Genomic DNA, 15,565 nt, shown 5'->3' with positions numbered 1-15,565 from the left:
CAGCGGCTGCCCCATCCTTCAAACCGAAACGCATTACTGCTTCACGGCAGAAATAGGCGGGGCGGTGGTACCTACCCGTGCGGACTCACAAGAGGTCCTACCACCAGTAATTACGCAAATTATATTTGCGGGTTTGTTTTGTTTTACACGATGTTATTCCTTCACCGTGGAAGTCAATCGTGAACATTTGTTAAGCACGTATTTCATCAGAAAAATCGGTACCCGCCTGCGGGATTCGAACACCGGTGCATCGCTACATACGAATGCACCGGACGTCTTATCCATTAGGCCACGACGACTTTTAATGTTATTAAAAGGTTATAAACTACGCTTGTGAGAAATCTCATTAGAATCGTCCAATCAATTCTGCGTTGTTCAGTGCCATTGCGCAACAATAGTATTTGTAAGAAATTGCACCAAATGACCATTTAAATATTGAGCGAGTATTTTTGTCATAGATAAAATAGATCGGTCATTCCTAACTCGTAATGTCTACCACAATTTTACAATATTAATATTGATGTATTTTACTATAAAGCACCATCTCGATTTATTAAGAAGTGTCCACTGAGCAAATTAAGATGGCGCTATAGTAACAAGTGGAATGATTTTAAAAACAATGCAATAAACTACCACTTTTCACTTTAATCCAACACAATGAACTCCATTTAAAAGTGGCATTGATAGCGGGTTGGTTTGCATTCTTTGTGGCCCGGTACCATTCCTTGACCCCACTGAGCTACATTAAGAATATTCAGATAGTAGGCAGGCAGCAGCTTGGCTGTGCCCCTGGCATTGCTGCAGTCCATGGGCGACGGTAACCACTCACCATGAGGTGGGCCATATGCTTGTCTGCCTACAAGGACAATAACAAAAAACGACCACCAATAAAACAAGATTGATAGTATAAATATATATATATTGGTAAAGCACACTGTCCGCTGGTGCACTATCTCCGGTCCGTCTTGCCGACCCCACGTTTTCCAGCGAACAGATGCTTCGGCATCTTGGTGCCGATGAACCGGTCCGCCTCTCCCTTGAGGCCCATCTTCTTGGTCTTCTTGGCGATGGCCGCGTGGGCCATCCTCTTTACTTTCACGCGCATCTGTTTTAAAAACATTTATTATTATATATTTTTTTTACTATTAGTGATCGATGATTGGTCAATAATCTCATTATGCAACATACTGCATCAATCGATAAATAAAAGACCTAAACTTTTTTATAAAATAAACTAAAAACAAACAAAAGGAATCCGTCCGACGGGGACACATCATAAGGAAAATAAAATTATTTTTATTTATTCTTTATTTATTTATCTCTATCTATCTATCTTTTTTTATTTATCTGCTTTTTAAACCTTCTCTGGACTTCCACAAATAATTCAAGACCAAAATTAGCCAAATCGGTCCAGCCGTTCTCGAGTTTTAGCGAGACTAACGAACAGCAATTCATTTATTTATATATATATATAGATAAGATAATTAAACTTCGAATACAAACAAAAACATGCTAAATTAGCAAGCTAAAATAAAAATAATCACTAAACCATTGTCGAGTTCAGGTATTAGACCAAAATAATAATATTACTCTATTGTCACCAGTCATTGACCCGTGTGCATTGTCAAGTCAATCTCACGTTTTGAACTTGATGAATGTCACGTTGAGCGGTTCCATTACACAGGCATATAGATAGTGGACGAGCCAGCAGAGACATTATAAAAACATGCAATACTTTTTAATTGGACTAATTTTAATTAAAGTTTGTGGGAAACCTTGTTCTTGTATGTCTCCTCCGTGTGACCAAGGCATACAAGGGTTATTTTGGATATCAAGGACCGGTATACAAAAAAAAACTTGCAAGTATTTTTATTTATTGCTTAGAAGATGTGCGGACGAGCTCACAGCCCACTTGGTGTTAAGTGGTTACTGGAGCCCATAGACATCTACAGCGTAAATGCGCCACCCACCTTGAGATATTAAGGTCTTAGTACAGTTACATGGCTGCACCACCCTTCAAACCGAAACGCATTCGCATTCACGGCAGAAATAGGCAGGGCGGTGGTACCTACCCGCGCGCACTCACAAGAGGTCCTACCACCAGTTTGCGTGTAGAGGTCTCCAAATAAGCGGTAGTGAGGTCAATGTGGCAGGTACTCACGATGGGGTCGGCCACCGGCTGGTTGGAGGGTTCCCGCGCGCGCTTGGCGGGCGGCGCGGAGAGCGAGCGGGAGCGGGAGCGGGGGCGGGCGCGGGTGAAGTGCGCGTCGCCGCTCTCCGACATGTCCACGCCTGGAGCGACACATACAAACGTTATATTCAATAACTTAAAATAACTTAAACAGTATCTCGATCAATATTATCGGGCAACGTTAGTATCCGTCCTACGAGAAACAATCACACAGTCAAATATATGTATATTTTAGGACGCTTAAATAAGCGGCCCTAAATATGACGGCGACAATAATAAAATGTTTATTATATGTAAAAATGTACAATGCTTTTTTTTTATGGGATTTTATGACCTGGTAACTAAGACCTTTAAGTTATGCCTTATTTTAAAATTTAATTTATATTCTCATTTTTATGAAAATTGATAATATTGAGTGAAATGAAATGAAATAAAGATGATTAATTTGAGACATTAATCAACTAGGATGAAATTGAATGAAATGAGATGAAATATAATCTCAGTAAAATCATCATCATCAAAATCGGTCATTTACTGAGATTTTTTTTAGTGGACTTTTTGGAGGAACCCGATAAGTTACGTCCAGCGGCTTTGTTTCATTTTCCCACATTTGTGCACTTTCAAGAGAGAGAGAGAGAGCGATCTCTTCCAGACTCTTTTGCTTCTTTACACATAAATAGAGTAAATAGAGTCCACAAATTCGAAATTGTTGACTCGACTAGACCTCAACAGGTGGGTGCGTGCTCACACTAGCGCGTCGTCCTGGTGTACAACTGAAACACGTACCGAGTTTCTCCATGTCCTTCCTGAGCTTGGAGGTGGATCTCTGCTTGGTCTTGGCTCGCGAGGTGCGCGGCATCACCGGCTTCGTGGACTGCTTCACCAGGCGAGACTCGTCCTTGAGAATGGCCTTCTTGTTGCTAAACACAAGGAGATGATTACAGTAGACTGGGGGGAATTGAGACTAGTGTTAGAATTGGGACAAATCTGGGATGTCACAATACTTTTGTTGACTTGTTAGATTCAACTTTGTTGAATTGAAAATTACTTTTATTTAGTGTTTAAGAATATTAAATAGTTTAATTTAGTCATCAAAGTTTTGTAACCAATAACAGATTCAAAAGTGTTAAGTAGTACCTACCTAACAACTAAATAGTGCCAGCCCTATCGAAAAGCTATTGTCAATAATATAACCTGATGGACCAGAACAGAAAGGTTCAGACAGTCAACAGAAAGGGACAAAATACGGTGTAACTATTCCAAGGTGTTTTTGTATAAAATAAAATACTGATTTCTTTCAAAATTGGCTAGCACTGGCACTGGCGTAGATTAATACTATTAATACGTTTTTCACCTTAAACACAGATTCATGCTAATTTCAAAATTCTGGAACAAATATTTACTGATGGTAGGACCTCTTGTGAGTCCGCACGGGTAGGTACCACCGCCCCGCCTATTTCTGCCATGAAACAGTAATGCGTTTCGATTCGAGGGTGGGGTAGCCGTTGTGACTATATTGTGACCTTAGAACTATATCTCAAGGTGTGTGGCGCATTTACGTTGTAGATGTCTATGGGCTCCAGTAACCACATAACACCAGGTGGGCTGAGCAATAAAAAAAAATCACAATAAATATAAAATTCCGGTATTTTGGAGGCATATCCATATTATCCTTTACGTTTGACGTCAACGACCTTAAATCAATCTACCTACTCCGACCTGTAATAATAACGCATCGTATATAAAAGTTTAAGCCTCCGGAACCATTTTAATCTCAATTTTATTGGTATTAACCCTAAGAAAAAGCATTGAAAATTTGTATTGGATTTGGAAAGGGTCCTGAGTCCCCCCAATCTACAGTATTTAGAACCGGCTACAATGACTCTAGGCGGGTTGAGGGTGCCGGAACTCACCGTATCTGCCGCGCTAGTTCCCTGATCTCCCTGACGGTGTCGTCCAGCTCGATCTTGGGCGCGGCGTACATGCCGCCAGCCTCGCGCAGCTCCTCGTCCTTCTCCAACTCTGCCAGTTTCTGGTAAAATTACGATATCTTTAAATTCTAATCTAAATTTTCAATTTCAGTAAAACTTTGAGCACATATCCAAAAAGTCCAAAAAATAGTTTTTTTTTTTAATACACTAACATAATGTTACGCCGGTAAAAGTAACGCCATCTATCGCCGAATAGTCGAACGAATATCGAAGGACCTAGAACGCTCGAGAATTACAAAGCCATATAGCCAATTACAAAGTCAGATAGCGGAAACTACTCCTAGAGATGTGTGGAATATTCAGTGCTTTAAATGTTGAATACAGTTTTTAGTTGTACTTTGGTGAAATTTTATTCATCCCGAGCCCCAGCGCGTAACAATAATATAGCCTCATAAATATGACTACATAAATAAAAATGTTCCTAAGCCTCATGACGATATTTGACGCAGTCGTGTGGAGACGGTTCCTGTCGAGGTACGACAGGTGGCGCCGGGCAGATCAAAAATATAAGTGGAGGTGTTCCGCACTACCATACGAGCTCAAAGTCCACCTGGTGTTAAGTGGTTACTGGAGCCCACAGACATCTACGACGTAAATGCGCCACCCACCATGAGACATAAGTTATAAGGTCCCAAGTATAGTTACTACGGCTGCCCCGCCCTTCAAACCGAAACGCATTACTGCTTCACGGCAGAAATAGGCAGGGTGGTGGTACCTACCCACCTGGTGGTACCTACAAAAACCACCAAGCAACTTATCGTGAAACACATTAAGATCGGGTATCCCTGTGATAAGGGAATGATACTCACATCGAAGATGTCCGGGTCGATGTAGTCGGCGATGTTGTGTCCCTCCCAAATCTCCGGGATGACGTCATAGCGCTCGTCCTCCGGGATCTCCGTGTAGTTCTTCTTCAAGTCTGCAAAGCAAGAGACAAGTCGTTTTTTCGCGTTAAAAGTGTGCAATTTCCAAAAATATTCGAAATTGAGTTAATATGCGGAATCATTTGGTATCACCAGTATTTTTCTCATAAATATACTGTCAAAAGAGCGTAGTTTAGTTTTAGTTTTTTTTTTTTTAGTTTACCTATGTTTTGACTCCTCCTCCTCGAGTCGTGTTCCTCATGTCTGAGGGTCGTGACCACCATCACCCATGAGCTTCAATCTTAAGATCTTTTTCCACTTTCCCCTGTCCACGGCGTCATGCAGCGCGCTGTACACTGTACTGTCCAAAGCGGTGCGGATCTGATCGGACCAACGAGTATGGCTGCGGCCTCTAGATCTGTTGCCTTCAACTTTCCCTGTGATCATAAGTTTTTCCAGGTTATCGCTGTCTTTCCTCGCAATGTGACCAAAATATTCGAGGATCCGCTTCAGACATACAGTAGACAGTCTGATTTTGATGCCCAGTTGCATCAATATCGACACGTTAGTCCGGAAGGCTGTCCACGGAATTCTTAGCATGCGTCTCCAACACCACATTTCGAAAGCATCGATGCGCATTCGGTCTGCTGCTTTCAACGTCCATGTCTCAGCTCCATACAAGAAGATAGAGAAAACAAAAGTCCGCACCAGTCTGGTTTTAGTTTTCAGGCCTATCCCTCTATTCTTCCAGATCTTCTGTAGCTGAGACATCGCACTTTTAGCCATCCCGATACGTCGGCGCACGTCAGTTTCACATGAGCCTTTGTTGCTGATGCAGGACCCGAGATACACGAATTCGTCTACAACCTCTAATCCAAGCGCCCCACTCAATCTTAGAACATTTGCACGATCCACCACCATTAATTTCGTTTTTGATCTATTTATGGAGAGGCCTAGGCTGTTGCTGATACGTTCCATTTTGCTGAAGAAAAGAGACATTTCAGATTCGTCTGCAGCTAGCAGGGTCGTGTCATCGGCATATCGGAGATGTGTAATATGAGCTCCACCAATGCGCACACCTCCCGACCAATCTTCACAAGTCTGCCGCATGATGTACTCTCCATATGCATTAAAAAGTATAGGTGACAGTATGCAACCTTGCCGGACACCTTTTCCAAAACAGAACGGTTGGGACACAGCTTCATCGATTCTGACAACTCCCTGACTGTAGATATACAGGCTCTGTACCAGCACTATCAGATGATTGGGTACACCAAGAACATTCAATACCTTCCACAAGGAACTCCAGTTGACACAATCAAAAGCCTTGCTGTAGTCGATGAAACACATGATGAATGGAACGTTGTATTCGCGACCCTTCTCGATTAGCTGCCTCACGTTAAGAATTTGCTCACGCGTGCCTCTTCCCTTCATAAAACCGGCTTGTTCTTGCGGAATCTGTTGGTCCAGGTAGTAACGAATCCGGTTGTTCAGTATGTAAAGTAAGATCTTGCTGGCGTGGGAGATGAGTGCAAGCGTGCGGTAGTTATCACATTGCTTCGTTGAGCCTTTTTTGTGCAAGGGAAGAATAATCGACCTAATCCAGTCACTAGGCCATACACCATCCGCCCACACTTTGTTGCAGATGGAGTGCAGAGCAGTAATTCCGTTATCACCTAGCACCTTCAGAATTTCCGCTGATATCAAGTCAGGGCCAGGTGCTTTTGTTTTGACTAGTATTAACAAAATTAATACATAATTTTATCTTACTTTAAAAGACAGATAATGTAACTGGTTAAAAAATTTTGCAAAGATGAATAATATTAAAAGTATCACAATTTTTTTTTATTGCCCATGTAGGCAGACGAGCATACGGCCCACCTGATGGTGAGTGGTTACCGTCACCCATGGACTTCAGCAATGCCAGGAGCAGAGCCAAGCCGCTGCCTATATCACATGTTAAACCTTTAAAACACTCTCCTGTAAAATTAGTCATTTTTGAAATTATACAGTTTTAATGCGAGAAGACGAAGCGTCAGCCGCGCGCACGGATCGCCCGCGGACAGCGCCGCCCCCCGGTGCACTCACCGAGTACGTAGTCGTCGCCGAGCTCCACCTCGATGTCCCTCTCCAGTTTCCTCTTCCGGTTCTCCTTCTCTGCTTGTTTCTCCTTCTTGGCGAGGACCGAGGGCGGCAGCACGGGCGGGCGCGGCTTGTCGTCGCGCGGGGCCGGCACCGCCACGTGGAGCCGGTTCAAGATGCCGTCCACCTGTACAGCATACACTTTGTGGTCAACCAACGCGATATGTACTTAAGGCGTTACATGCCATCTGATGTAAAGCAGTGCCGGGATCTAGGTACTAGGCAGTGGTTGGAATGCCCCTTTTTGGAATCTCCCTAGTGTAGACTGATGTCTATTGAACAGTAAAAGTATAGCGGTGACTATAATCGGACAGCTCATGACAAGTCATATAGAGATTACTTAATGGTAGGCAGCGGATTGTTGCTACCCTTAACATTGCTAAAGTCTATTGAGCGAAGATGACCACTCACCATCAGATAGGTCGTATGCTCGTCTGACAACAAAGACACTGAAAATGGCACGAGTTTGGAAGGAAACGACATAGGGAAGATCTCCCACCGAGGAGGTGACATTTCTCAGAAAACCGACGGTTCAAATATTATTGTTCAGAAATCTTGAAAATGTCATTAGCGAGATTCAGGTATCTGTGAATCTTTTGTTCTATAAGAGTTACCCCGCTACAAACAAAATAAAAAGTGTGTGTGTGTGTGCAAGTCACACACGGTAGAAGTAAAACTTATAAATAAGATATAGATATACTGACTACCCCACTACACAAGAGCATACATATGGACAATGTTCAGTAGACGATAGTGGGGATGCTACGAAGAGGAGAGCGAGAACGTCTAATGTGTTCTATCTCATTCTCTCGCCGGCTGAATCCTATACATTTATGTGTTTGTGTCTCTATGGACTTATTTTTTCGTTTCATCGAGTTTGAATCACAACGATTCAAAGAAGTTTCACTTCTATATTCCATTGTTCACCTTCTTTGTCCTCATTTTCTCTGTGACCCGGTGTCCCAGCAGCCTCTCGCAAGCTTCAATTTTGACCTCCTGCACGCCCTCTTCAGTCATAGTGGACATCCGCATCACAGGCACCACGGACAGATCAGAATTTGAATCCGCACTGGAACCAAAAATTCACATTTATCTTTTTGCAATCCACTTGATCTGTGGATAAGCCCACCGTAGTGATCTAACATCCCAGAGAGCAAACTGCAATACAACGGTTTTGTGGCAGCACTAAGCAGACTGGTGGTGCCTACCCTTGCAGGCTCACACTTAACCATCAGTAATTATAAGTCGCGAATAGGTAAATTTTGAAAGTTTTATTAGACTATAATATCACTCTTACATCATTGAAATCACATGTTAACACATTATGTACCCATATGTCCTTAAGCAAAAATGACTAATCACCATCAGCTGGGCTATATGCCTGTCTCCTTACAGCCCCAAGTAAAATACACTTACTTGACAAGATTCCCTTTAGAGCATGTTTCGGTCAAATCGTCCAGCAACTGTTTCTTACTCGGAGATAACTCTTCAGGTTTAACCACATCCATCTTGTTTAACACGACTATTAGAGGTTTGCTTGTGAATAAAGGCTTTATACTTTCGAATAATGATATCTGTAGAAGAAGTTATACTGAATTAGACAATGGATATATATATATTGACGCTTGAAAGGCAAACGTGACTAAGCGACAATAACTGTTTATACATAAATGATAGGCAATAACCATATTCGATGCACAAAAAAAAATACATTTCTAGGTCTATTAAAACCATTTCAATCCTACAGCTAGATTCGTTAAAATAGATTTTTTTCAGGTATTTCAACTTTGAATTAGTCTACTGTAAAGTTCACGCATTGTCGCTTAGTCACGTTTGCCTTTCAAGCGTTGATATATATAAATATCAATAATTAAAAGTCCTTATCATATTTATAATTGACTTGGTGGTGTAGTAGTTAAAATCTCTGATGGTTGGATCGAAGGCTCTGGTTTCGATTCCCACATCTGGTAAACATTAGTCTCTAACAGACTTGTTTTCTCTGAATGTCTAATATTTATAGTTATGTTTATCGATCTCTATGTATGTTGATCAGTTCTGCTATCTATTTTTCCAATATGAAGAACCCAAATGCAGTGGCGTAGCGCGGGTGTCAGCCGCCCGGGGTGGAAGACAATTTTGCCGCCCTTTTTTGTAGTAAAAATTTAAAATGTATCGAATTTCTTCATTAGATTCACTAATCGACAGTACGAAAAATAAATAAAAATGACACATTTTCCTAATTTGAATTTGGAATTGTCTTCTTTAAAATTTAAACTTTTAATGATACCAAAACCAGCCAGATACAAATAGTATAGCCAAAGAGATTTTATTACAAGTTCATACATACTATAATGCGAAAAGACTTTCTCCAACCTATTATGAAATGGTTTAAATATTTTTATTAAAAACTGCCGCCCGGGGCGGGCCGGCCCCCCTGCCCCCACCACGCTACGCCACTGCCCAAATGTTAATATACCTGGTCTTCAATACTGTGGCCACACTGCTCAGACGGATCGATGAAGTACAGTATGGCAGCTCTGAGATGAGCCAAAGCGGTGACGGCTTGCATTTCTATAACATTGCGTTCTTCCAATGGATGATCCAGGATCCCAGGGGTGTCTATCACCTGGAAAATAAAGATTACAGTAATCTCCATATGTATAATTATTGTTGTAAATAATTAATTTCAAAAAATTTGTCATTTAAATGGTTAGTGGACTTTTTGGCGGGAACGCGAGGATTGAAGTTGTGTGATTTGTTTTATTTTGTCTATTTAGTGTTTCTTCAGGTTGAAATGTGTAATAACGGTGGTTTATTAACTGTTTAATATCTGTGACAGTGCACAAATGTGGGAAAATGGAACAAAGCCGCTGGACTAGCTTCTTGAAGTTCACTGAGAAAATCTCAGTAAATGACCAGCAGTTTACTGAGATTATATTTTATCCCATATCATCTCATCTCATTTCATTTCATGCCATTTTTCATATTAATCAACTTCATTACATTTCACTTCATATTATCATTTTTCATAAAAATTATGAATATATATTAAAATAAGACTTGACCTAAAGGTCTTAGCTACCAGGTCACAAAAACACTTAAAAAAATATATTTATGGTTGGTGTGAGCAAAATTGATATTCTGAACATATCTGGCAGTTCCTGCTTGTATAAAAATGTTGTGTCTTTACTGCAAAGCAATATCAACATACCTGCCATCTCAAATATTTGTAATCAGTATGACCAACATACAGACTCTTTGTGGTAAACGCATAGGGCTGTACTTCCACATCCGCACGTGTTATCTGAAAAAATATACTAATTATTAGTATTAAATTTCAGAAGAACAAAAAACATATCTATTTGCATCAAATAAGCATAGTATAATGCATAAGATTGACAGTGTAGTTGTATCAACTCCAGTAGGGTTTGACTTGACATGATGTTATTTATGATATGGGCTTGTAGGTGATGATACAAGATAATTAGGACATGTCGTATGTTGTGAGCTCTTTATGAACTCATACAAGTAAATACTGTCTTCCTGTCTAATTCTGCTACAGAGAAGCCATGCATCCATAGTTGAAAAGAGTTTTAATACTAAAAAATTTAGTATGGTTGACTAAGTAAAAAATATATCTTTACTATAAAAATGGTCGATAGATACTGTTTATTATGTTTTATTATTTAATAATGAAATTAAGCACATGTGTTGGGTAACAAATCAGTTCATTGTGTGTCTGTCTTTATACAACCCGCACTTTGCAATCTTTTTATTAAAAAGAGAACAAGCACCCTCACTAATACACTACATTGTTGAAATTGATCTCTATATCAGTGATCAAGAGAGGCTTGTATTCATATTGGATGGTACTGAAGCTACAAATCCACAGAAGCAAATCCAAGGGGACTCATTTCTTATCATTAACAATTCCATTGCTGTAGCACTATACCTTATTAATAAAACTTGATTTTCCGACATTTGGGAATCCACAGATGATTATCGTCCTGGTGTAGGGATCTATCGATGGTAAACGTGCTAAATGTTGACGGACCTGCAAAATAATACAGTCCACATTAGAAAATATTGTGGTTGGTTTTTCCGTTAACAGTGCTTTTAGGCACCGTCTTCGTCGAACCCGTCGGTGCGAATTAACCCATAGACACAGCCCACTGAGTTTCTCGCCGGATCTTCTCAGTGGGTCGCGTTTCCGATCCGGTGGTAGATTCTGCGAAGCACTGCTCTTGCTAGGGTCAGTGTTAGCAACTCTCCGGTTTGAGCCCCGTGAGCTCATCTACACACGTTAGGGTGAAGCTGAAATAGCCTCTCAAGGCAATCAGCATAGGTAGGAAAAAAAAGGTTTTTATTCATTATTATATATCAGCACAACAATGTATTTGATTAACTAAGTTATGTTAATCTTAAACTTAAACTTAGTTAATCAAATAGTTTTATTATTAGTTAATCCAATAGTTTTATTTATTAGTTAAAATTAACTGATTCCTTAATATTGACATTGTTGGTTAACTACTGTAAGTCCAATGCATGGAAACAATTGTTTAAGACAGATATTCAGATCATTCTAAGAATTCATGACTAAGCTGCCTACACTTTCTACTATAAATATGAGTGACTATTGTCACACAATACATCGTTGTACGTAAGAAATTCAATAAATGCAATTCATTGGAAAAGTGAGTCTTATTTACTGTCACTATGGAAAGCAATGACAATGACGTCAGTGTACACTGCCAGTATCTAAAAAAAAAATTCTCTTGGAATGAACCTCTTTGAGTACACCACTAAACTGTTAAAATATGTTTATTTATTAGTATCAAAATAATAAGTTTAATTTATACTAGCGGCATCTAGTGGTTACAATATGTACTAGTAGTGTACCATAGTCAATTACCAAGAAATAAAGTAATTCATTCTCAACCGTCATCTCATTCGTTTCAATAGGTGTGTTGCAAAAATGTTTCAAATAATTTTATATAAATTCTTATCGTGTATCAGAAAATAAATTATAATGTCGTCAGGTAGTTATTTATTAAATATGCCGAAATTAAAAGGACGCGAAAATTATAATAATAATATGTGTATGTGACAGCAACCTTATGATTGCAATCTTTTTTTTTTTTTTTTTTTTTTTATTGCTTAGCTGTGTGGACGAGCTCACAGCCCACCTGATGTTAAGTGGTTACTGGAGCCCATAGACATCTACAACGTAAATGCGCCACACACCTTGAGATATAGTTCTAAGGTCTCAGTATAGTCACAACGGCTGCCCCACCCTTCAAACCGAAACGCATTACTGCTTCACGGCAGAAATAGGCGGGGCGGTGGTACCTACCAGTGCGGACTCACAAGAGGTCCTACCACCAGTAATTACGCAAATTATAATTTTGCGGGTTTCATTTTTATTACACGATGTTATTCCTTCACCGTGGAAGTCAATCATGAACATTTGTTGAGTACGTATTTCATTAGAAAAATTGGTACCCACCTGCGGGATTCGAACACCGGTGCATCGCTTCAACACGAATGCACCGGACGTCTTATCCGTTAGGCCACGACGACCACAAAATCTAGTTATTGTTGAATCATCACTAGTATGACATACCTGTTCCAGGTACGTAAGATTAGCTCCTTGCCGTTTCATGATAGTGGCCATGCGCCCCAGGGCCGCACGTTTGAGTTGTTTGCACCGATACAACGAGTCTCCATATTTTAGCAGTCTCACATAGTCTTTTGCAACACTGTAAATGAAGCATTAAGGATATAAATAGAATATGTAATAAATGTAATAAAAATCAAACCCGCAACATTATAATTTGAGTAATTACTGGTAGTAGGACCGCTTGTGAGTTTGCGCGGGTAGGTACCACCACCCTGCCTATTTCTGCCGTGAAGCAGTAATGCGTTTCGGTTTGAAGGGTAGGCAGGCCGTTTGAAGGGCAGCCGTTGTAACTATACTTGAGACTTAGAACTTATATCTCAAGGTGGGTGGCACATTTACGTTGTAGATGTCTATGGGCTCCAGTAACCACTTAACACCAGATGGGCTGTGAGCTCGTCCACCCATCTAAGCATTAAAAAAAAAATTAAGTAATCATGTACTAAAGGATAACACGATGTGACTGAGCTGGTATTCAAACACCAGAGGCAGGTACCAATTTTTCTAATGAGAGAAATACTTAAGAAATGTTCACAAATGACTTTCAGTAAAAATTGAGCAATCAAAAAAATCAAAGTTTTAAATTCTGCTTAATACATAATTAGTAAACAGATCTCTGGTTAGAGTTGACTAGTATAGATTTTTTTTTGTTGCTTAGAAGAGTGAAAAAGATCGTGGCCCAGCTAGTGTTAAGAGGTTACAGAGCCCAAATATATTTATTATTAAAGTGTAATTGCCGTCATCAACCTAGAGACGTGAGTTCTAAGGTCTCAGTTTTTTACAGTACAATGGCTACCCCTAGAAGGATAACACCATTCCACCTATTCCTATTATAAAACAACCATTCTAGCTTAGAGCTTGACATGTCATAGGATGTTGAAACTTGAATCTTATGTCTCCAAGCCAAAAGCAGACTTTGGAACCTTTTATTAAATTTCTTATGTATATAAGTTACAAAATCTACTTTACAGGTTTTAAAGGAATTTATAAATAGGTTTACACTAATATTGTATGAGAGTTTGTAACATCATTGAGACTTACTTATCAATAAGATGTCTGGCTGTGTTCAGCTGTCCGAGTCCAAGTTTGTAATGATCCTTGTCATACAATACGTTCATGAGATCAGCATAAAATGGATGAACATCATCTAACTTTGGGAATTCCTGTAAACATTATCCTGTTAATCTATGTTTTTAATAACTTATTTATGACATATGTCAGTCTGTTACATCAATATACCCCAGTTCGATAGAGGAACAAGTGAGAAGCTTGTGGGATTTGATTATTCTTACATTTTCTTTTTAATTTAACTAACTAGCATGGTGACTTGAAAAAGCATCGGAACTAAGCTCAAGAGAGTTGAAGCATACATCAGAAAGAAGCTATTTTATTAAATAATGATAGTGAAACTTTAAATTTAGCCCGCCCAAAGATTGATCTGGCATCAGCAGAATGAATCTCTAGAAAACTAAGATTTTAACCAAAACAATAAAAATTTAGAAAAAATTGCGAAATATACACATGTTGTAGATTTATGTTTTCGATGTGACGTAGCTACTTTTGCGTATTACTATCACGCTGTTGCTGTTTACCTGAATAATTCTGGACAATCGGTCGTGGAAGTTCTGCTGGGTATATTTCACTTTTCTTATGTAAAACCCACGTATTCTTGATATTTTATAATGCTTGTGAACAACTGTAGGGGTTTTCCTTTGTGTTTTCGATAAAATTATGTCTATGAAGTCCTAAAAACAAAATTTCGAGGTTAACATTTTTATCAATAGGATGATGGTTTTCATAGTACATTTGTGGGATTTATAAAGTTATACATTTACCTTAGCTGTAGGGACTACAGCAATCTTTTTAAAGTTGTACAAACTCATTTTGTTTTATTTTATTGCTATTTTAGTATCATAATCGCTCTGAACGAGCATTACACGTAAACACGTGTTTGGAAAGAATATTTGACATTTTTGACAATACTGATTTTCTTTTATTTGATTCGTTCGTTGGACCAGCAAAGGAATATAACTTATACTTGAGTATGTTGTAACAAAGGCCGAAAAGTGCCTTATAAATTTATGAAAGTATTAAATGAAGATGAGAGAAATGAGATCAGAGAAAACTGTAGGAGAAATGAAATGACCAGATTTTTTTTTTTTTTTTTTCTCTCTTTTTATCTACAATCAGTATCCAGTACTTTTATTAGATGAGTTGAAATTTTCTAAATCAGTAAGAGCGTGACTCCAGCGAGCCATCTACTCTAAATTTAAGATTTGTCATTGAACTATATGACGTCTTTTCTCTTGAGCCGTTTACCGTAACTTCATTTTTTCAAGGCGGCAGCCAGATTGTTTGGGTGCTTTTCCAGTCTTTCGTGGTGTTTTTGTTTAAATTTTACGATTTCCTGCATTATTGTAGGCATCCCTAGTTCTTTGTGTATTTCAGTGTTTGTGACCAACCACGGAACACCACTTATGGAGCGCAAGATACAGTTTTGCATTCTTTGTATAATACTGATATTCGAATTGCAGGCGCTACCCCATAATTCGATTCCGTACAGCCAAACTGGCTTAAGGATAACTTTGTAAATTAAAAGTTTGTTGTCAACACTCAGCTTGCTGTTATGTCCCAACAGCCAATGGAGATTTTTGTATCGGATGTTTAGTTCCTGTCTCTTAGTTTGAATGTGGTGTTTCCA

At 39.3% G+C, this 15,565-nt stretch overlaps 1 protein-coding gene across 1 annotated transcript; it reads right to left on the bottom strand.

The window, feature by feature from the left end:
* Positions 1–898: 898 nt before the first annotated feature.
* Non1 (nucleolar GTP-binding protein 1) lies at positions 899–14,975 on the bottom strand. The gene is made up of 15 exons (XM_089732833.1): positions 14,700–14,975; positions 14,457–14,609; positions 13,906–14,027; positions 12,811–12,946; positions 11,140–11,241; positions 10,399–10,491; positions 9,664–9,813; positions 8,604–8,761; positions 8,115–8,256; positions 7,134–7,314; positions 4,992–5,101; positions 4,105–4,223; positions 2,978–3,111; positions 2,162–2,292; positions 899–1,105 (listed from the first exon to the last, which is right to left on the bottom strand). Exons 1-15 carry the CDS (start codon positions 14,745–14,747, stop codon positions 950–952), a joined length of 1,935 nt encoding a protein of 644 aa, XP_089588959.1. The 5' UTR covers positions 14,748–14,975; the 3' UTR covers positions 899–949.
* Between the last annotated feature and the right edge of the window lie 590 nt (positions 14,976–15,565).

The sequence above is a fragment of the Bombyx mandarina genome, chromosome 02, assembly GCF_030267445.1.
Source record: "Bombyx mandarina strain Sakado chromosome 02, ASM3026744v2".
Lineage (NCBI taxonomy): Eukaryota > Metazoa > Arthropoda > Insecta > Lepidoptera > Bombycidae > Bombyx > Bombyx mandarina.
The sequence above is the reverse complement of the archived record's forward strand: the minus strand, read 5'-3'. Positions and strand labels throughout refer to the sequence as shown.

Bases quoted from the DNA above. Each gene is read 5' to 3' on its own strand.
- Non1 (XM_089732833.1), bottom strand. From the start codon at position 14,747: ATGAGTTTGTACAACTTTAAAAAGATTGCTGTAGTCCCTACAGCTAAG. The intron at 11,242-12,810 runs GTATGTCATACT...ATTATTTTGCAG, and splicing joins ATCTTACGTACCTGGAACAG to GTCCGTCAACATTTAGCACG. The intron at 3,112-4,104 runs GTGAGTTCCGGC...CCTTGTGTTTAG, and splicing joins GAACTAGCGCGGCAGATACG to CAACAAGAAGGCCATTCTCA.